Genomic DNA, 22,062 nt, shown 5'->3' with positions numbered 1-22,062 from the left:
CACCCTCTTCAAAAGGGCGCTGGGGCCCGCACGAGCCGAGCGACGTTAACGGTTCCGCGACACGTGCCGACCAGTACAGCTGTAGGGGCGACACGGCGCGGTTTTGGGGCTCTCTCGTGGGTCTGACCCGGGCTTTAATTGCCGAGCCCGAATAGGAAATTCTCAGTCACACTGCTCAGCTACGTCCCCTATCCGAGTTTTTTTTTTTTTTTTCCCTCTAAATATGCTGGAATATGCTAAGTTAACTTCAGTGAAAAAAAAAAAAAAAGAAAAAAGAAAATCTGTTAAAAGAGATAAAAATTAATTTTAAATTAGAGACAAATTTAAAAAGATACAAATTGGATAAAAATAAGAAGCGGTTTAAGATCAAAGTTAAAAAAAAAAAAAATGAGGGACTAATATAATGCAATTAATTCCAAATGTTAAAATCTAATTGCAAAAGTTGGTGATCAAAATTTTTTTTAAAAAAAAATAGATAAAGATGAGAACAAATGGTTCGATTATTAAATTCTCTTTTTTTTCTTCGACATGCTCTGACGAGAAAATAGGCTGCTGTAAAGATAACAATGCTTAATTTATTTTTAGTTTATTAATTACTTGTACCGCGGATCAGAAAAAGTAACTTAGCCCAGAGTCGATCTGGTGCCGGTGTGCTTACGTGTCAGCGCACTTCGGCACTCGCGCTTGCCACGTGTTCGTGTTACCTCGCTGACGTCATCGTCTCGGTCCCTTCCCCCTGCTTCCGGTCACCCACATAAGAGAGACGAGAAGAGGAAAAGGAGAGGGATAGAGACAGAGAGAGACCGCTTCCCCGCTCCATCTTTTCTCCGTGTATCTCCGGAGATAGCTAGCGTTGCCTCCGCTCTCACGTTGTGGCAGCGGCGGTACGTGCCAGGGCGATGGGGTCGCGTCCGTACGGGTTCGGGTCGGCGGGCGCAGGGGACGGGTGGGGGGCCCACGACCCGGCCTCCCTGCAGAGCTCCGGGCCCGAGATCGACGGCCTCCTCGCCGGCGCGGGGTACCGCGTGCGATCGTCGGATCTCCGCCACGTGGCGCGGAGCCTCGAGCGCCTCGACGCCGCCGCCGCCGCCGCCGCCGCCCCCGAGGCGGTTCACTACAACCCCTCCGACCTCACCGCCTGGGTCGACTCCATGCTCTCCGAGCTGAACCCCGACGCCGCGGCGGCGGCGGGGCCGGAATCCGCGTTCCCCCAGCCGCAGCGCGACGCGTGGACTGCCCAGATGCTGCAGCAGCAGCAGCAGATTCAGATGGCGGCGGCGGCGGCGCGGCGGCGGAGAGAGGAGGAGGAGGAGGACTCGGGGATACGGCTCGTGCACCTCCTGATGAGCTGCGCCGACGCGGTCCAGCGCGGCGACGCCCCGCTGGCCGGATCCCTGGTGGACGAGATGCGGCTCCTCCTCGCGGGGCGCGTCAACACCGCGTTCGGGATCGGCAAGGTCGCGGGATACTTCGCCGACGCGCTCTTCCGCCGCCTCTACCTACCTCCGCCCCCGGCGAGCACGAGATCCTCTACCACCACTTCTACGAGGCGTGCCCCTACCTCAAGTTCGCGCACTTCACCGCCAACCAGGCCATACTGGAAGCCTTCGACGGCCACGACCGCGTCCACGTGGTCGACTTCAGCCTGATGCAGGGCCTGCAGTGGCCGGCGCTGATCCAGGCCCTCGCGCTCCGCCCCGGGGGCCCCCCCATCCTGCGCGTGACGGGCATCGGGCCCCCGTCGACCAACGGCCGCGACGAGCTCCGCGAGGTGGGCCTCCGCCTGGCCGAGCTGGCCCGCTCCGTCCACGTCCGCTTCGCCTTCCGCGGGGTCGCCGCCGCCCGGCTCGACGACGTGCGCCCCTGGATGCTCCAGGTCGCGCGCGGCGAGGCCGTCGCCGTCAACTGCGTGCTCCAGCTCCACCGCCTCCTCGCCGCCGCCCCCGCCCCGGCCCCGGCCCCCATCGACTCCGTGCTCCGCTGGGTGGTCGGCCTCCGCCCCAAGATCGTCACCGTGGTCGAGCAAGAGGCGGACCACAACAGCCCCGCCTTCCTCGACCGCTTCACCGAGGCCCTCTTCTACTACTCGACCGTGTTCGACTCCCTCGAAGCCGGCTCCACCGCGCCCCACCACCACCACCACCACCACCACCACCAGTCGTCGCTGATGATGGCGGAGATGTACCTGCAGAGGGAGATATGCAACATCNACAACGTATAGAGGGAGACGTCCATGTAGAGGCGGTAGTAGTCGCTGTCGTCTGCTGCGACGGCGCCGACCGGGTCGAGCGCCACGAGCCGCTGGGCCGGTGGCGGGCCCGGCTCACCCGGGCCGGCCTCTGCCCGGTTCATCTTGGGTCCAACGCGTTCAAGCAAGCGAGCATGCTCCTCACCCTCTTCTCCGGCGAGGGCTACTGCGTCGACGAGGTCGACGGCTGCCTCACGCTCGGTTGGCACAATCGCCCCCTCATCTCCGCCTCCGCTTGGCGCGCCGATTCTGATGACGTGGCGTCTGACGACACCACCACCCTCGTAGCGAATAATAATCATCATAATAATTTTTACATAATAAACAACAATAATAATAATAATAATAATAATAATAATAATAATAGTAGTAGCGCTCAAAGTAATTCTAATAGCAGTAACAACAATAATAGCAGCACAGGTGACGTTCAGGATGCAGCGGGAGCGGTTTTGATGTAAATGATGGTGATTCCCAATTTCTATTGATTTAATTTTAAACTCTCTCTCTCTCTCTCTCTCTCTCTGCGACTTGTGTGGTGTATATCTTGTGACGTTATTGGCGACGATGATGGTGATGATGGGAGGAATAATCGGACGGCTGGTGATGACGGAGCGCGAATCTTAGGGCACGGATTGGGATGCGGATTCGCTGCCGCTACTTGGTGTGCGTGAGGGGGCAGCACACGATTGACAGGTCATCACGTGGGCGGTCAGAGGCCTCGGCCACGAGATCAGAGGTCACGCGGGCGTTATCTGCCACGTGTCGGGCCGAGGTTACTCCTGCGCATGCGTGATGCGTTCGGGGCTCCGGGTGTTCTCAGCCGTCCGATGGTGTTCCGGCGGTGGGAGTCCGAGGCGTAGGAACTGTGTAAGGAGGAGAAGGGGGTGCGAGGAAAGAGGTAGAGGCCCCAGCGTGAAACGGGGACCGTTCGATGGTGGTTGCTCCGGGAAGATCGTACCGTTGCTTTCACGTGCCACAGTTTACCATCCTCGCCCGTGAGGTGGCATCTCACATGTGCGGACGGGGACCAAAAGATCTCGCGCGATGTGGACGACACGTGGCACCACTAGGAAACGCTGTAACTGTAGCTTCTTTATACAAACAAAAGAAAAAAAAGAAAAAAAAGAAAAAAAAAACTGCATTAGCAGCGTCCGATTTTTCTACGTAGCTTGTCAGATCTCATGAGTCTCATCATGAGCTACGTACACATCATATATACGTATTTTTATTTTGGAGTTATTACCGTTAAAAATTTAATGTAAAAATATACTGAAATTATCTAGCTATGTATCATTTTAAATAAATTGATTAATCTTTCAAAATTTTAATTGTACCATCCATTTTTTTTATTTACTTAATTTAAATCAGTCAATCAGATTTAGTGAATACATTTCGAAGCGGATAGCGTGTTATCTATCTCTCTAAAAAAAAAAAAATCAACTGCAAACGGCAGTTCTAGTAATGGTCATCCACCTGCAAGTGATGGTTCAACCACCACATAATGGAAGGACATAAAAGAAGAATAGGGCATCACAATATACATAATTAAGAAGCACTAAGTTGATAATATATATTTGGGTAAAATTTAAATACCACTTCTATGGTTTCATACTTTGTCACTTTAGTATTCTGTGATTTAAAGTATATCAAGTTTGTATCATGTGATTTTATTTTTATCTTTTCGTTAATTTTTTTTGTTAATATTTTATTAAATTATATACAAAAAACTTCAAATATTCTACATAAATTTATCGAATATTCTTCTTTTTTTTGAGAAAAAAATTTATCGAATATTTATTTTAGTACTATTTAGTTTTAACTTTATCACCCATTTAACAAAAAAAATTAGTAAAATCGATAATAAAAAAATAAAAATAAAATCATAGGACACTAAATTTATACACTTTAAAATATAGGGTACTAAAATAAGAAAATATAAAATCAGAGGAGTGGTATTTAAAGTTTTTCTTATATATTTTTATATACTAAATTGACTTATTAATAATATTNATGCTCCTCACCCTCTTCTCCGGCGAGGGCTACTGCGTCGACGAGGTCGACGGCTGCCTCACGCTCGGTTGGCACAATCGCCCCCTCATCTCCGCCTCCGCTTGGCGCGCCGATTCTGATGACGTGGCGTCTGACGACACCACCACCCTCGTAGCGAATAATAATCATCATAATAATTTTTACATAATAAACAACAACAATAATAATAATAATAATAATAATAATAATAATAATAATAATAATAGTAGCGCTCAAAGTAATTCTAATAGCAGTAACAACAATAATAGCAGCACAGTTGACGTTCAGGATGCAGCAGGAGCGGTTTTGATGTAAATGATGATGATTCCCAATTTCTATTGATTTATTTTTAAACTCTCTCTCTCTCTCTCTCTCTCTCTCTCTCTCTGCGACTTGTGTGGTGTATATCTTGTGACGTTATTGGCGACGATGATGGTGATGATGGGAGGAATAATCGGACGGCTGGTGATGACGGAGCGCGAATCTTAGGGCACGGATTGGGATGCGGATTCGCTGCCGCTACTTGGTGTGCGTGCGGGGGCAGCACACGATTGACAGGTCATCACGTGGGCGGTCAGAGGCCTCGGCCACGAGATCAGAGGTCACGCGGGCGTTATCTGCCACGTGTCGGGCCGAGGTTACTCCTGCGCATGCGTGATGCGTTCGGGGCTCCGGGTGTTCTCAGCCGTCCGATGGTGTTCCGGCGGTGGGAGTCCGAGGCGTAGGAACTGTGTAAGGAGGAGAAGGGGGTGCGAGGAAAGAGGTAGAGGCCCCAGCGTGAAACGGGGACCGTTCGATGGTGGTTGCTTCGGGAAGATCGTACCGTTGCTTTCACGTGCCACAGTTTACCATCCTCGCCCGTGAGGTGGCATCTCACATGTGCGGACGGGGACCAAAAGATCTCGCGCGATGTGGACGACACGTGGCACCACTAGGAAACGCTGTAACTGTAGCTTCTTTATACAAACAAAAGAAAAAAAGAAAAGAAAAAAAAAAACTGCATTCGCAGCGTCCGATTTTTCTACGTAGCTTGTCAGATCTCATGAGTCTCATGATGAGCTACGTACACATCATATATACGTATTTTTATTTTGGAGTTATTACCGTTAAAAATTTAATGTAAAAATATACTGAAATTACCTAACTATGCATCATTTTAAATCAATTGGTAAATCTTTCAAAATTTTAATTCTACCATCCAATTTTTTTATTTACTTAATTTAAATCAGTCAATCAGATTTAGTGAATATATTTCAAAACGGATAGCGTGCAATCTATCTCTCAAAAAAATCAACTGCAAACAGCAGTTCTAGTAATGGTCATTCACCTGCGAGTGATGGTTCAACCACCACATAATGGAAGGACATAAAAGAAGAATAGGGCATCATAATATACATAATTAAGAAGCACTAATAAGTTGATAATTAATATATATTTGGGTAAATTTCAAATACCACTTTTGTGGTTTCAAACTTTGTCACTTAAGTATCCTGTGGTTTAAAGTATATCAAGTTAGTATCATATGGTTTTATTTTTATCTTTTCGTCAGCTTCTTCGTTAATATTTTATTAAATTATATACAAAAAACTTCAGATATCCTACATAAATTTATCGAATATTCACTTTAATACTATTTAGTTTTAACTTTATCACCGATTTAACAAAAAATATTAGTAAAATCGATAATAAAAAAATAAAAATAAAATCATAAGGTAATAAATTAATAGACTTTAAATCATAGGGTACTAATGAGAAAGTATAAAATCAGATGAGTGGTATTTAAAGTTTTTCTTACATATTTTTATATACTAAATTGACTTATTAATAATATTTTAGAGTACATAATTAAATGCTCATAATATCAGTAACTATTATTAGGTATAATTGATTTGCTTTTCACGAGGCTATTTGAGAGATCAGGTCAAATCTTGTGCGTGCGCGCGATTTAAACATGGGCTTCAAACTTATCTTAAACTCTTTAATAAAATAATTTATAAGTTCTTAGGAAGGACCCCGCTAGAGACAACTTAAAGAATAATAATAAAAAAATGATCATTCCATTTACACAGAAAAAGAATTAAAATGTTGTGATATGACATTTGCTATCTATATCCTAATGATTGCGAAGTTTCATTTGGTGACCGTCAACCTTTTATCCTTTATGTTTGGTTTTTTTTTTTTTATTAAAAAAAAGTCTACTATATAATACTTATATCATATTATCAATAATAAATTAATTATATTTTTTAAAAAATATATAATAATAGTATTTTTTATATAATTATAATGAAACGGATAAATTTTAAAAAATATTTAATTAGTTAAAAATACTATATCACTAATATATCTGGTGCATTTTAATTTTTTTTGGCCCGTAAAACAAATCCATGGGATGAATAGAATATCAATGCAATTGCTTTGTCACCTTGATGCTTACATGAAGTGACATATGAACTACAACTTGCTCGAGCTAATACAAAATTGTATTTTTTCTTTATTTATTTCAGCCCTCTTTAAATAAATAAATAAATATTTTATTTAATATATTTTTTAAATTTACACTAGAAGTTTGCAGATTAGGAGTGCCATCAAATCTTTGAAATGGAATACCATGTTAAAGTTTTAAATTATTTTTGAAAGGAAAAATTAACTTTATTAGTATAATATATCATCTTATCAAATTATATATATCATGACCACCAAACTGGACCTTCCTTTATCCCCCCTATTTCTACTTCTAAGTAATGAGCTTAAGCGCGTATTGTGTTACAAAATATATTTGAAGGATGAAACTGGACAAGGAGGATTGTTTTCCTTTTTATAATAGAAACTTAAACGATAAAGTATCTTTTGTTATAATGTGACAATTCCATTACCTATTCGAGCTATGATGCGCTACTAAATAAATGTGGTGTGTAAGAAAGCAAGGAGTATAACAGATTATTATTATTCAATTAGGGGCCGCTTGGTTAGATGTAATTATAAATACAGTATAGTTGAACATACATACAGTTGAAAATGCAGCAGTTTCAATTACATCCATTCTGTTTGATTAGATGTAGTAGAAAATACTGCAACTATAAATAATTTATTTGATTGTATGCAGTTGAAAAATAATTTTTTAAAAATTACCATGTTATAGATATGATGGTGAGATTACCTCCAATATAAAAAATATATATATTTTTTACTTTAAAAATAACTAATGATGTAAGGATATATTTTGTTTAAAGTTATTCTCTCCAGCTGCTGTAGTTGGAATTGCGGCCAATTTGGGCGTAATTCCACCTGCTGCAGTTGAACCTCCTCTTGCAGTTCCTATTGCAATAGTTAAGGTTAAATATATCAAACCAAACACTGAATTTACATTTACATGCAATTACAATTACAGTACAATTGTAACTATATGCAACCAAACGGCCCCTTATTTGCATAAAAAAAAAAGAGCAGGGCAAGAGGGGAAGATAGATAAACAGAGCCTTTATATAGATTTTAGTAGTCATTCTATATTATAAAATGATTACTTTACCATGTAGAAACGTAAGACAATATAAATAAATTAATAATGAAGGAACATTTAGGCATGTCTTTTGCCTCAGCATATTTGCATTTTACTATTCTGTGATTTTGTTTGTTGCATGTAATTAACCGTGCGCACCTTTATGCACTTTTAAGCTCGCTCTCTCGGGCGAGGATTGTTTCTCTGTGAATATTTGTGAGCCCATTTACGATTTAAGATTTTCGGCCTATTTAGGCCTGCTATTATTTGATCCTTGTATGTTGGGTCCAGCTAAAAATGGAACTGGGCCCACATTTTTATTCTTTGTTTCGACTTAAAAACCGTAATCATAGAAGGTGAGGGGCCCCACAGTTCAGAAGTAGAAGAAGAACCTGCAATGGGCCCCTAAATAGTAAATCCTAATTTCTGGTCTCAACTTTTATTAGGTTCGTAGAAGCGTCGATACATTTATACAAAACTTGTACCCCGAGAACACGCAATGGAGCCGTAGACAGTCAAGTAAAATCCAATCCACGAAATAATTTGATCTATGGACGACATCGTTGTGGTAAAGATCATAATGCCAGAGGAATCATTACCGCAAGGCATAGAGGGAGAGGTCATAAGCGTCTACACCGTAAAATCAATCGACTGTATAACCAAGTATCATATCTAAAGTTTACTGTAATTACCAAACAATAGTTCAATTGGTAGGTATATTCATACTAAGAACGTTAATATCAACTTTTCAGTCATGTCTCTTACATCCAATAACTTATTACGAATTTGACCTGGCTGCAACGGCACCTAACCTTAATGAGCTCCTGTGCTTTTAAAAACATAGAAGCATTTATGCTCGCGGTTTTTTGCAGTTGGATCGCCTCAAGATCCGTATAGCATTATTAACGATGTGTCGCATTAAGTTTTTTTTACTAGTACTGTATGAATTTTCAGACTATTCGACAGCTAAAAAATTGTAAGCACATTGAGCACCGGTGTTTTTAAAAGCACAAAAGCTCAACTCATATATTATATGGTTGAAAATTGATTGAAACAACTGGTAGACACTGAACATCCATTTGAAACATCTGAGAACATGTTTGATTCTTATTGAAATGAGAATAAGAAGTAAAATTAGATTGCATTGAAATGAAAAATAAAATGACAAATCATCCAAATATTTGATTCATTATTAGAACAAAATTCGAAATAGACAATTGAAACACCTAAGATTTTGACCGAGAAAATTAGTTAAGAAAAAGGAGTGATGAAGAGATTCAAGAGAGAGGTTTGAATGATTTACTTTAGAATGGGCCAATCTAAAATTTAAAACTGTAGAGTCATAAATGTATTGGGTCATTTTTATTCCAAAGGAATAAACAGTAATTGCTGAACTCAGTGAACCCTATTCTGATTTCAGTGAACCCCATTTTGATTTCATAGTCTAAAATGTGTGCACCAAACAAGGCCTAAAATTGAAGACAAAAGTAGAAACTAAAATTAGTAGTGCATTTAATACTTGTGTCTACATAAATGGCAAGAGTAACCCAATGGTATGCGAGTCCTTGGGCCTATATTTAAAACCGGTGCCGGTACAATGTCTGTAGCAATTTATCCGCAGTGTTTGCACTGAAGCAAAGATTTAATGCTTTACACAGCCCATTCTGTGATATTTTGGCTCTAATTTGTAACGCAAATTAATAGAGTACGTGCAAAGGAGTTGGTGGATACATCAAGGTCACATCAAATTTACTCGAGTAGTGAGATTTCAAATATCTTGTTTGGGAACAAACAGAAATTTTTTTTTTGCCAAACTTCTCCGGTAAATGTAAAGCATTTCACGATCAGCTAGACTTAAATGTTAGCGAATGAAAAAACCACTTAAATTTGGTCCAGACTAATTATCAGAATAGCATTTGAATCGAGCAAGATCACTATCAAATATTGAGTTTCAATACGTATGTGAGTACGAGAAATTATATCCAATCCATAATGCATTAACGTACCTTAATTAATTACAAGTTCCTCTAAATTCTCCATTGATGGCAAACCGAACCACCTCTGCAACGCGCTGCAGCTTTCTAAATCTCTTCAGAGCTCTTGTCCGTGCAATATAAATTTTCAGCCGCTTCAACAAACCAAAATTTTGTCAGAGTCCAAAAGCTGAAACCAACAGAAAAGAATTAAGCCAAAATTACTTCTTCTGCTACTTCCTGCCATAAAGTTTAACTGGAAGCTTAGCATACAATCCATCTCATCCCTGCAACAATTTAATTCCAACCACCAATTGGTTCCATGGACAGGGAACCAACTTACCAGCAAAAAGATCCGCAGATGATTCTGTACGAGGTACACTGCAACGGTAAATCGAAGAGACCTTAAATACCATGAATGCAGAATCCTTATTGCACGAAGCAGATAGCATGTATCAAAGAACCCAACGTAACGGCCAGAACTGTGCCCGAACAAGGTTTAAAAACTCACCTAGTCAGACTTTAAACCCAATTCACGTGGCTGAAGTCCAATAAGTCAAACTAGTGAGTTCAATGGTACTAAAGCATCTTTTCAGGTTACGGCCGATGAGTTCAATTTCCTAGCCGTTGTTTTTATGAAAATATTTGAAAGTTTAAATAGTAATGCAACTAATGCCCTCTAAATTTTCTTCTTCTATTTATTGCCTCATCTTTCCTAGTATCTCAGCTATAGACAGAAATAGCAGACCCAATATTTTCCGGGTTTCTCCATTCTCAGAACCTTCACATAGTGTTTGTCTCTCTCTATTGATCAAAAATCAATTTGTTACTGAAATTGGATGGTATTTGTAGTGAGTTTTCAGATCAAAAAGCTAAATAATCCTCCATCCAGATAGCCGTAACGACAAAGTAGCCATATGGATATCACCGGAGGCCAAATATTCACCGGACTACGCCGGAGTGGCTCAGCATGGAGGAGCAGCAGCGGGAAGGATATCTTCTCCCGCTCTTCTCGGGATGAAGATGACGAAGAAGCACTCAGGTGGGCAGCACTCGAGAAGCTGCCCACTTATGATAGAATGAGGAGAGCAATATTAACCGCACCTACGGGTGAGCACAAGGAAATCGACGTCGAGAATCTCGGTTTTCAAGAGAGGAAGGATCTGATAGAGAGGCTAATTAGAGTGGCAGAGCAGGATAATGAGAAGTTCCTATTGAAGCTCAAGAACCGGTTAGACAGGTAAGCAAATTCCCTATTTCTAGCTTTGTTTGCCTGTTAGGCCCGGTTGTAAGGTGTGTTGCTTGAGCAGTCCTGCTAAGAGAAGCTCTAAAGTTTTTTTGAGCAAAGTCTATCCCAGTAGCTTCTGTCTAGAGCAGCAAAAGATCCTCAATTTGTAGCTCAGCTTTTGGGACTCAAAATCTTTTTTTTTCCCCCCTGCTTTCCACCATAGTAGAAGAGAAAAGCAAGCTTTTTATTTGCCAAATGTTTCACTAGAGATGGCTGCAACAGACAGTAGTAGCAGCTAGGCTAAACAGGCACTTCGACAAAATGCTTAGTTCCTTAAAAAAGCGTAATGAAATTTTGCTCTCTTTTTTAGAGTTGGGATTGAGAATCCAACTATCGAGGTCAGGTTCGAGCATTTAGAAATCAGTTCAGAAGCTTATGTTGGAAACAGGGGTGTTCCTACCGTCATGAACTTCTTTATCAATAAAATAGAGGTAAGATGCAGATAAATCTCATCAGGATCCTGAGTAAAACTACATAAAGTTTTGACTTTGATTTCCTATGTTTCTTTTATAGGATTTTCTGAATGCAGTGTGCGTACTTCCAAGCAGAAAGAGACCAATAAAAATACTTAATGACATCAGTGGAATCATCAAACCTGGCAGGTAAAAGGAGTAACAAAGACCGAGCACCAACTGAAATGTGAACCAACTATTTGTTATGCTAAGACTAAAGTTTCTGCATGTCTCCAGGATGACCTTGCTTTTGGGGCCTCCAGGCTCTGGAAAAACCACTTTGCTCCTCACCTTAGCAGGAAAGCTCAACGCTAACTTAAAAGTATAATTGCTACCTTTTCTTGGTGGGAGCTATGCAGCTATTTTTCCTTGTTCATGAAGCATAAAAGTGCTTAATTTATAATCATGAAATAATAGGTTTCGGGTGAAGTCACTTACAATGGCCATGGGATGGATGAGTTTGTTCCCCAAAGAACTTCTGCTTACATCAGCCAAAATGACCTGCACATAGGAGAAATGACAGTTAGAGAAACCTTGGCTTTCTCTGCTAGATGCCAAGGTGTAGGAACACGATACGGTAGGCTCTAGATTAACTAAAACTGTCAATTTGATATCCAATTTCTCTTCAGTATCTGAAACTAATTTGGTTGCATTCCCCGATGCATGAACTCCAGAGATGTTAACAGAGCTATCAAGGAGAGAGAAGGCCACAAACATTAAACCAGACCCTGACATTGATGCATACATGAAGGTGTGTGAAATCTTTTTCCACAGAAAGGTTATATTAATGTAGAGAAATTTGCCTCACCCTGGTTTCCTGCTGACAATGAACTAATATTTTGGCATATAACGCATGTCTCCAAACACCAAAAACCTTGGACCAAAATTTGAAGTGATTTCATCTACAATGGTTAGACCCATTTGGCCAAAGCAATGCAACTAAATGTCGCTGCTAATTTTCAACTTTTCTCATAGCTCATACATTAATTAAACACCTCTATATCTTCCCAAAAATTTAAGAAATCTAAACTCTGGTAACTTTTGTTATTTACTAGTTACAAATATAAGAAAACAAAGTCATATAAATCATAGTTCACTAAAAAACGAAGAATTAGATGTCTATAAGTTTCAGAAACAGTTTAGAAAAAGTATGAATATAATAATATAGGAAGGCACCACTTATTATCAATATATCTCTGTAATGAATCGTGAAAACTCAATACATGAAAGAGATAATAAATGCAATTTATATCAACAGGGTTTGATCTGAAAATTTTTTAACAGGAAAAAATATGTTGCTAAAAGAAAGTTACAAATTAGTAATATGAAAATTGAAGAAATTATTTCCTAAACTCTAAACTCTAAACTCCAATTCTCAAGGTTTTTAAGTGCCGTGGCACGGGGTCATGCCGAGCATTTCTACCATGCCAATATGTGCCGTTCACCAAAAACCTACATGTCGATACAAAAAAGCATAAAATATTTTGTTTTCTTTGGCATTAATATATTCTTATTGATTAGTAGATATATCTTTGTCAATTTTTTTGCACTTTATTGATGTAACTACTAGCAAATTTCAAAGAAAAGAAAGTTTTGAACCTTGCAGCTGAATGGAGGTTATAGCATACCGATATCTTGTAAGCGCGAAACGGCAAGGAGAGCACGGCCCGTGTTGATGGGCACTTAAATCCTTACTAAATCCTAAAAGATCTATCACAAAATTATAAGAGAACGTAAATAGACATTACTAAGATTAAATGTATACGATTTTTACTTCATAGCTTGACACTAACATTCCCTCTTCTGTTTCAGGCAACTTCAGTACAAGGGCAAGAGGGCATAGTTACAGACTACATACTGAAGGTAGACCTTAAGATGATGTTATCCTTAGTATAAGTTTCGACAGATCTTACAAAAGCGAATATTAGGATTTCTACCAATAGCACTTCTGATCATAGCCACTAACACCCATAACATGAGTGGCTCCAAATAATTCTCCAACTGGGTGCATGAGTAAATTACAACATTGATTACAAAAAAATGAAGTTTAAATTAACATACTAATCGTTGGTAACAGAGAAAGGATTAAGCTGGTAGTAAAAGAGAACTAGTTTATAAAGTTAATTCAATGTGCAAAAAGATTTACTCAGGGCAAAGAAGAAGACAAACATGACTCAAATATAGATGGTAATCTGCGAGAAACTATCATAGTATCAGTGGCTAATAGCCATAACTACCTAACTGTCATATGTTATTTCCTCTGGAACTGCAGATATTAGGACTCGATATCTGCGCTGATACTATGGTAGGGGATGCAATGTTAAGGGGTATCTCTGGAGGTCAGAAAAAGCGAGTTACAACAGGTTAGCTTGCACTTTCAATGAAAAAAATTCTTTTTCTTTATTTTTTCTTGTTTATAATGCCTAAATTTTAATTTGATTCCTCTCTTGCCAATAGGTGAAATGCTTGTCGGACCAGCAAAAGCCCTATTTATGGATGAGATCTCCACTGGGCTTGACAGCTCCACGACCTTCCAGATAGTCAATTCCCTTCGCCAGTCCATCCACATACTTGGGGGCACCGCACTCATTGCTCTGCTTCAGCCAGCTCCAGAGACTTACGACCTTTTTGACGACATCATTCTCCTCTCAGAAGGACAGATCGTGTATCAGGGTCCTCGCGAGCAAGTGCTTGGCTTCTTCAGATCAATGGGATTTAGCTGTCCTGAGAGGAAAGGAGTTGCTGACTTCTTGCAAGAAGTAAGCGGCTACAATAAGCTCAAACGCAGATATAAGTCCATCTAGCAAAATTTATTAAATATCGAATCCTGTAATATTCAAATTTTGGAAGGCTAATGTGAAAATTGGAGTTCTACACCAGCACAAACATAAATAGGTAACTTCGGATATATACATAATTATCTGAAAGAATTTTACTAACAAAACTCATTCTTTTTATAAAAGGTAACATCACAAAAAGATCAGCAGCAATATTGGACAAGGAGATATGAACCATACCACTTTGTGTCAGTTACGGAATTCGCAGATGCATTCTGGTCTTTCCATGTTGGTCGCGAGTTGCGAGATGAATTGTCCACCCCTTTCGACAAAAGCAAGAATCATCCAGCTGCTTTAACTACTTCAAGATATGGCGTCAGTAAAAGGGAGCTGCTGAGAGCTTGCATGTCAAGAGAGTTCTTACTTATGAAAAGGAACTCATTTGTTTACATCTTCAAGCTTTTCCAGGTGAGCTCTACTTCGTATCACAGATAACTTAAATACATGGTTCAAAATTGAAACTTACTTTTTGCATATATTTTCAGCTTTTACTGATAGCAACTATAGCAATGACGGTTTTCCTACGTACCAAGATGAATCATGGTTCCATTGAGGATGGATTAGTCTATATGGGTGCACTGTTTGTTGGAATTCTTACTCATCTATTCAATGGGTTTGCGGAATTGGCAATGAGTATCGCAAAACTTCCTGTATTCTACAAGCAAAGAGATCTCCTGTTCTATCCAGCCTGGGCTTATGCAATTCCTACATGGATCCTCAAGATTCCAATATCTTTTCTGGAATGTGGCATATATGTCGGCTTGACTTACTATGTTATTGGTTTTGATCCAGATATCCAAAGGTAACCCTATTTTGATAATACATTATCAATTATCATAAGATCCTAATAGTCTTAATGATTAAATTTAACTTTTGTTGCTTTTTGTGGGGGGAAGCAGGATGTTCAAACAATTCCTGATATTTTCACTGGTCAGCCAAACAGCATCTGGGCTCTTCAGGCTCCTTGCTGCATGTGGCAGAGAAATGGTTGTTGCAAACACATTAGGTGCATTTGCACAGGTGGTGCTTATAGTGCTGGGAGGCTTCGTCATATCACGAAGTATGATATAAAGAATATCAAGAGAACAATGCACTTGACAACAAAATCAAAACTTGTCTTCTTCATAAGTACCGCAATTAATGCCAGATAAAACCTGACAGATAGGTGCATGAGTTAACCTCATTTTCCTTCTACAGATAATATCAAGAAATGGTGGACCTGGGGTTATTGGTCATCACCCCTGATGTACGCGCAGAACGCGGTAGCTGTCAATGAGTTTCTAGGGAAAAGTTGGAAGCAGGTAAAATGTCATCTTTTCAGATATGATAATACTTTACACCAAGACCTATCTACAGCACCAAAGTACTAATTGGCCTTCAAAAAGTAGGCTGTCAATGCAACTTCAAGCAAAGTTCCATTAGGAGTTCAAATTTTGGAGTCTCGAGGTCTGATTCCACAAGCAAAATGGTTTTGGATAAGCGTCAGTGCAATGGTTGGATATATTCTGGCTTTCAATGTCCTCTTTACTGCTGCACTTGCCTATCTCAACCGTAAGTGTCCATTTATCCAAAGTTTAGATGTTTCCAAGTAATCAGGCATCTCAAACATGATAACCTGATGACCTTTTCTTTGTTTAAATGCATTGATCCAGCTATTCGAGAAAACCAACCAATAATATCTGAGGATGTTTTAAAAGAGAAAGAATCAATAGAAAAAGAATCGGACGCCATCCAAACAGGTGAAATCATTGAGACACTATCAAAAGGCTCAAAAGGTTGGATGAGCAAGCTAGTTGGCCTTTGCTCTATGTCAATCTGTGCAACTAATAAGTAAATGAATGCAGGTAATAGAACTACAACAACAAAGAAGGAAAGCAAACATGAACCTAATCAGTACAGGAAGAGGGGTATGGTACTTCCATTCTGTCCCCTCTCAATCACCTTCAGTGATATCAAATATTCCGTGGATATGCCACAGGTATGTTTTAAGTTCAAACACATTAATTTATAGAGTTAGTTAGATACATAAATATATCCTTGCAAAGATCGAAGTTCTCAGAGATGTCTTTCAGAAACTTATTTACTTGCATACACGCCCTTATACTTAAATAATCCTTTCTAAATATGTTTCAGCTCCCCCTTATGAAGTGGAGTACCCAAACTAAGGTTATGTTACTTTGGAAGAAATATGTTTTAGAGGGGCATGTACTGTGAATAGATGATTTTACAGGGACATATATACATCTTTAAAAGCCTCTAATGTATATGGTTACTTAGGTTAAGAATCATCGTTCAAGTACGCAATAGAATAACTTGGCTATTAAAGTTCTCCTTGCAGGAAATGAGAGCTCAAGGTGTAAAGGAAAATCACCTACTACTTCTCAAAGGTGTAAGTGGAGCATTTAGGCCGGGAGTACTTACCGCACTAATGGGTGTCAGCGGAGCAGGTAAAACAACCTTAATGGATGTATTGGCTGGAAGGAAAACCGGGGGCTACATAGAGGGGAAAATATGTATAAACGGACATGCGAAGAAACAGGAAACATTTGCTAGGATTTCAGGATACTGCGAACAGGATGACATCCACTCACCTCATGTGACAGTCTACGAGTCTCTTGTTTTCTCTGCATGGCTTCGATTAGCCGCTGAAGTAGATTCTGCCACAAAAAAGGTTCGGACTAAAATAACTAATTGTATCCTTTGATTTAAGTAAATCACTAATAATAGCAACATTACTTCATATGTATCATTATTTGACAAAGTAAAAGGTTGAAAACTACATGGAAAAAAAAGCACAACGCTTCTATAAAACTATAAAACTACATGGGTGATACACAGCACAACACTTCTATAAAACTACAAAACATTGTGCAGGTTTACGTCACTTCACTCACATAATTTAGATTGCTAAAAACTACCACTACAAATCACTTAATTTCATGATCATTTTCTTGTACATCAAGTGGAATAATAAATAGTAAGAATGTAATACTTAAATACCAAGATTTGCTCTGGTAATTCCAAGAACTGTCTGGATGTGCAGATTCTAGCACCTAATGAAGGAAATTGACAAGATAATCCTAATCTAGTTTGAACAGAACAACATCTTTGAGAGTACTTGAAAATTCTAATACTATTTTGGTCCCTGCATCTGAATCTAGTCAATCTGGATTTTATCAATCTGTTCCATCTGGAAAAAAGGAAAAGATGACGAATAAGTGTTACATGCAGATGTTCATCGAGGAGGTTATGGAGCTAGTCGAGCTAACGCCACTGAGGAAAACATTAGTTGGATTGCCCGGTGTGAATGGATTGTCAACTGAACAGCGTAAAAGACTCACGATTGCTGTTGAACTTGTCGCCAATCCATCCATAATTTTCATGGATGAGCCTACTTCAGGATTAGATGCAAGGGCAGCCGCAATTGTTATGAGAACTGTTCGGAACACAGTGGACACAGGAAGAACAGTTGTATGCACAATTCACCAACCTAGCATAGATATTTTCGAAGCATTTGACGAGGTAAAAGAATAGTTAAATAGTTACAACAAAGAACAGCTAATTCTATATTATGGAAGGATATCTTAGTGAGCTAATCTTTCTATCATTCGAATGACTTACGCGGCAGCTCTTTCTAATGAAAAGAGGAGGAGAAGAAATATATGTAGGCCCACTGGGGCACAACTCGTGTGAACTCATCAAATATTTTGAGGTGATCTAACTGGAGAAAACAGTTTAATGCTTCTTCAAACTTTGTCCACACTAAAGAAGCTTAACAGATTCTTTTTATCTTTCCTTTTCTTTTATTTTCTTTTTTTTCAAGGGAATACATGAAGTGAGTAAAATAAAGGATGGTTACAATCCAGCAACATGGATGTTGGAAGTGACTTCAACGGCACAAGAAGAAGTATTGGGAGTCAACTTTGCTAAGATATACAAGAATTCAGACTTATATCGGTACGATAAATTATAAATGTTTGTATAGCATTTCGTTTTCCTGATTGAGATATATATATATATATATATTTGGTGATTGTCTCAGGAGAAACAAATATCTAATAGATGAAATGAGTGCACCCCCTCCTGGTTCAAAAGATCTTTACTTTCCTACAAAATATTCACAACCCTTCTTCACTCAGTGCATAGCTTGCTTATGGAAACAATACAAGTCATACTGGCGAAACCCATCATACAATGCCATAAGGCTGGTCTTCACAACAGTAATAGGCCTGATGTTGGGGACAATCTTTTGGAGACTCGGCTCTAAAACGTACGTTAATGAAGAAGCATTGCTAGAATCACTATGTTCTAACTCTCAAATTCTTGTCAACTAATGATTGTAATAACTATCCATTTAATTGCAGGACAACGAAGCAAGATCTCTTCAATGCCATGGGTTCAATATATGCTGCAGTTATGTTCATTGGAGTTCAGAATTCTCAATCCGTACAGCCAATCGTGGACATCGAGCGTACAGTCTTTTACAGAGAAAAGGCTGCGGGAATGTATTCTGCTTTACCGTATGCCTATGCACAGGTAAACATACTTCATTGAAATTTCTTACAAAAGTCACATAGCAACAATCAAAATGTCTCTATTTTTTCACGGGCTTTTTTTGATATTCATACACTCACCGACTTCTACCTATTTTTCCGCACTTAGGTGGCAATTGAAATCCCCTATACCTTGATTCAGACCGTGGTTTATGCATTAATAGTAGTCAAAATGATAAATTTTGACTGGTCCGCAACCAAGTTCATGTGGTACATATTCTTTATGTTCTTCACATTTCTCTACTTCACTTACTACGGGATGATGGCGGTGGCAATGACCCCCAACTCAGATATTGCTGCAATTGTCGCCACGGCATTTTACGCAATATGGAATCTCTTCGCCGGATTTATTATTCCTCGTCCCGTAAGTTCTCCATCACGTCATTGCGCGACCCTGAACAATTTAGTTCCCAATGTATATCCTGCATAACAATTAAATCCTCCCCTTAATCCCCGACTACGAACTTAATCCTTTTTCTCATTTATTATATAGAATTGCATGACTTAAGTTGTTTTGCCGACACAACAGAGATTACCTATATGGTGGAGATGGTACTTTTGGGCATGCCCAGTCTCTTGGACTTTGTACGGCCTATTCGCGTCGCAATTCGGCGACACAGATCGCATTATGGACAATGGTGAAACAGTGAACAGATTCTTGGAGAGGTACTTCGGATACAGAGACGACTTCTTGGGGACGGTTGCTGCTGCAGTTGTGGGATTTACTTTGCTCTTTGCTTTCGTATTCGCGCTCGGCATCAAGATGCTAAACTTTCAGAGGAGATAACATCTCTTTGACATAAATTTCATGTTCCCTGAAATGTCTAGTAGATACTAAACAATGTAGCTTAGATTAAGAATATGTTGAGGTTCCTTTCTAATTAACAAGTATGCTGGATCATTGTCATAAGAAACATGTTTTTTCTATCCTAGAAGTTCTCTTACTAATTTTGGTAAAAATATCTCAATTTATGCTTTAGAATTAATAACATCAAACTAAAAGTAAAAAATAAAAAATAAAACTAGAGAGAATGTATGAACTAGTTATTATGGATCATGGATCAGAGAAAAAAGTTTTGATAAGTTTAATTAGACAAACTCTACTTAATGTGTTCTCCATGAAATTATCACGGCGAGGATTGATACACCAAAATAAAAATAAATTATTTTAAAAAAAAAACTTTTGACTGCTAAGAGAGCGAGTATTGAAGCAACAGGGAAAAGATGGGGGAATTAGCGCCGTGTGGTGAAAGGTGGAAACGAACAAACAAAAAAAATGGAAAGGACGAGAAATTGAAAACCATGAGTTGATCTAAGTACCTCTTTGAAGTTCGACGTAGCAACGAAGATAGGAGATGAGCCGGAGAGGCTGAACCCAGCTTTTATCTGGTCTGGTCAGGCAAGGTCTGGTTCGTTGGGTCGATCTGTGGGCCCTAATATTAGGGGCCCACGAAGAGGCTGAACCCAACTCCCAAAGCATTGGGAGTTGGGAGCCAGGCCCAAGGGTCTGACCCTTGGGAGTTAGTTGGGTAGCATCTCCAAAAGTCAAAATTTTGATTGTTGTAGAGGGCATTTTGTCCCACTAAAAATATTTAATATTTTAAATTTTTAAATTTTAAAATATTTAAAATTTTAAATATTTTTAAAAATTTGAAACTTTTCACTAATATTTTATTTTAAAAATAGTATTTTAATTTTTAATTTTTTAAATTTTTTTGATAGTTTTAAATAAAACTAATGAATTAAAAAGATCCGGCTTGGCCCGGGTCATTTCGACCCCGGGCCCATTTTGACCGGGCTGAATGTGGTCCATGCCAGACCCGCATTCCACGCCTAATATAGAGTTTTGCTAGCTAATATTGATAGTAAACAACTCGACTTACTACTGATTTGTTTTCAATCATAAAGCTTCCAAATCGATGTTTAGCTCCGTTGAACATAATCTAAACCATTCAAACTATAAAAAACCCAATTTTATATTTTTTCGATATCACTAACCAAACGAACAATTCGTTAGAAAATTTATCGCCGGTGCAATGTGTTTAATCGTTTAATGGTAGAAAAGAGTCCAAGTCAGCTGAATGTTTTTAAAAGAATTCTTTAAATTATTTAAAACAAGATCTAAGCTCTAAATCTTGATTACAAAATTTGATATTTATTTTCGGTCATTCATTTTATATCAACTCGATAGATAAAAGAATAAAATCAAAAAAACATAAAATTTAATTTTGAGATAATTTAAATGGTTTAAATTATATTTAATAATGTCGATCGTCGATTTGAAAGCTCTATCATTAAAAATAAATTGATAGTAAATCGGACTCATATATATATATATATATATATAGAGAGAGAGAGAGAGAGAGAGAGAGAGAGAGAGAGTAAAGCTACTATACTATCGGAAGCATAGGGGATCTGATGCTTTCTACTTTTTGGCCCTTAAATCAATCCCTTAGATCATTTCTAACCTTTGGATTAATACTATTACTCTGTGGGACCACTCAACCTTAGAAGTACTACTCAACTCTAGGGGGGAACCGCAATCATCCCAACCGCACAATTTTTAATCCAAAGGTCAAAAAGTCGAAAGTTTAAAATTCTCTATACTTTCGATAGTACAGTATCTCTACACTATACATATATATATATATATATATATATAGAGAGAGAGAGAGAGAGAGAGAGAGAGAAAGAGAGAGTGAGAGAGAGTTGAGCTAGAATACTCTCAAAAACACCAAGAGGGCTGTGCTTTTGAGTTTTTAGTCATTGGATGGAGAGATGTAAGTTTGGGATGATAGTGGTAGTTGGTGGTAGGTGGAGGTAGGTGGAATAGTGTTTAAATAATCAAGGAGTAGATCAAGGGCTAGAAATCTAGAAGCACCAAGGGATTGGTGCTTCTAAAAGTATTCTAGCTCAATTATATATATATATATATATATATANCTCCATGAAATTATCACGGCGAGGATTGATACACCAAAATAAAAATAAAATTTTTTTAAAAAAAAGCTTTTGACTGCTAAGAGAGCGAGTATTGAAGCAACAGGGAAAAGGTGGGGGAATTAGCGACGTGTGGTGAAAGGTGGAAACGAACAAACAAAAAAATGGAAAGGACGAGAAATTGAAAACCTTGAGTTGATCTAAGTACCTCTTTGAAGTTCGACGTAGCAACGAAGATAGGAGA

At 39.1% G+C, this 22,062-nt stretch overlaps 2 protein-coding genes and 2 pseudogenes across 2 annotated transcripts; all 4 read left to right on the top strand.

Moving 5' to 3' along the window:
* LOC109717465 lies at positions 757-3,485 on the top strand (annotated as a pseudogene).
* LOC109717466 (pleiotropic drug resistance protein TUR2-like) lies at positions 10,657-10,992 on the top strand. Its single transcript, XM_020243276.1, has one exon. It carries the CDS (start codon positions 10,666-10,668, stop codon positions 10,990-10,992), a length of 327 nt encoding a protein of 108 aa, XP_020098865.1. The 5' UTR covers positions 10,657-10,665.
* Positions 11,441-15,131, top strand: LOC109717158 (ABC transporter G family member 39-like). Its single transcript, XM_020242831.1, has 10 exons — positions 11,441-11,467; positions 11,550-11,638; positions 11,726-11,810; positions 11,906-12,047; positions 12,163-12,239; positions 13,301-13,351; positions 13,761-13,851; positions 13,946-14,247; positions 14,452-14,733; positions 14,811-15,131. The coding sequence occupies exons 1-10, from the start codon at positions 11,441-11,443 to the stop codon at positions 15,129-15,131; spliced, it is 1,467 nt and encodes a 488-aa protein (XP_020098420.1).
* On the top strand, positions 15,004-20,192 carry LOC109717464 (annotated as a pseudogene).

This window comes from Ananas comosus, linkage group 11, assembly GCF_001540865.1.
Source record: "Ananas comosus cultivar F153 linkage group 11, ASM154086v1, whole genome shotgun sequence".
NCBI lineage: Eukaryota > Viridiplantae > Streptophyta > Magnoliopsida > Poales > Bromeliaceae > Ananas > Ananas comosus.
The sequence above is the reverse complement of the archived record's forward strand: the minus strand, read 5'-3'. Positions and strand labels throughout refer to the sequence as shown.

Bases quoted from the DNA above. Each gene is read 5' to 3' on its own strand.
- LOC109717158 (XM_020242831.1), top strand. From the start codon at position 11,441: ATGAACTTCTTTATCAATAAAATAGAG. The intron at 12,048-12,162 runs GTGTAGGAACAC...CATGAACTCCAG, and splicing joins TTTCTCTGCTAGATGCCAAG to AGATGTTAACAGAGCTATCA. The intron at 14,734-14,810 runs GTGAGCTCTACT...ATATATTTTCAG, and splicing joins ACATCTTCAAGCTTTTCCAG to CTTTTACTGATAGCAACTAT.
- LOC109717466 (XM_020243276.1), top strand. From the start codon at position 10,666: ATGGATATCACCGGAGGCCAAATATTCACCGGACTACGCCGGAGTGGC.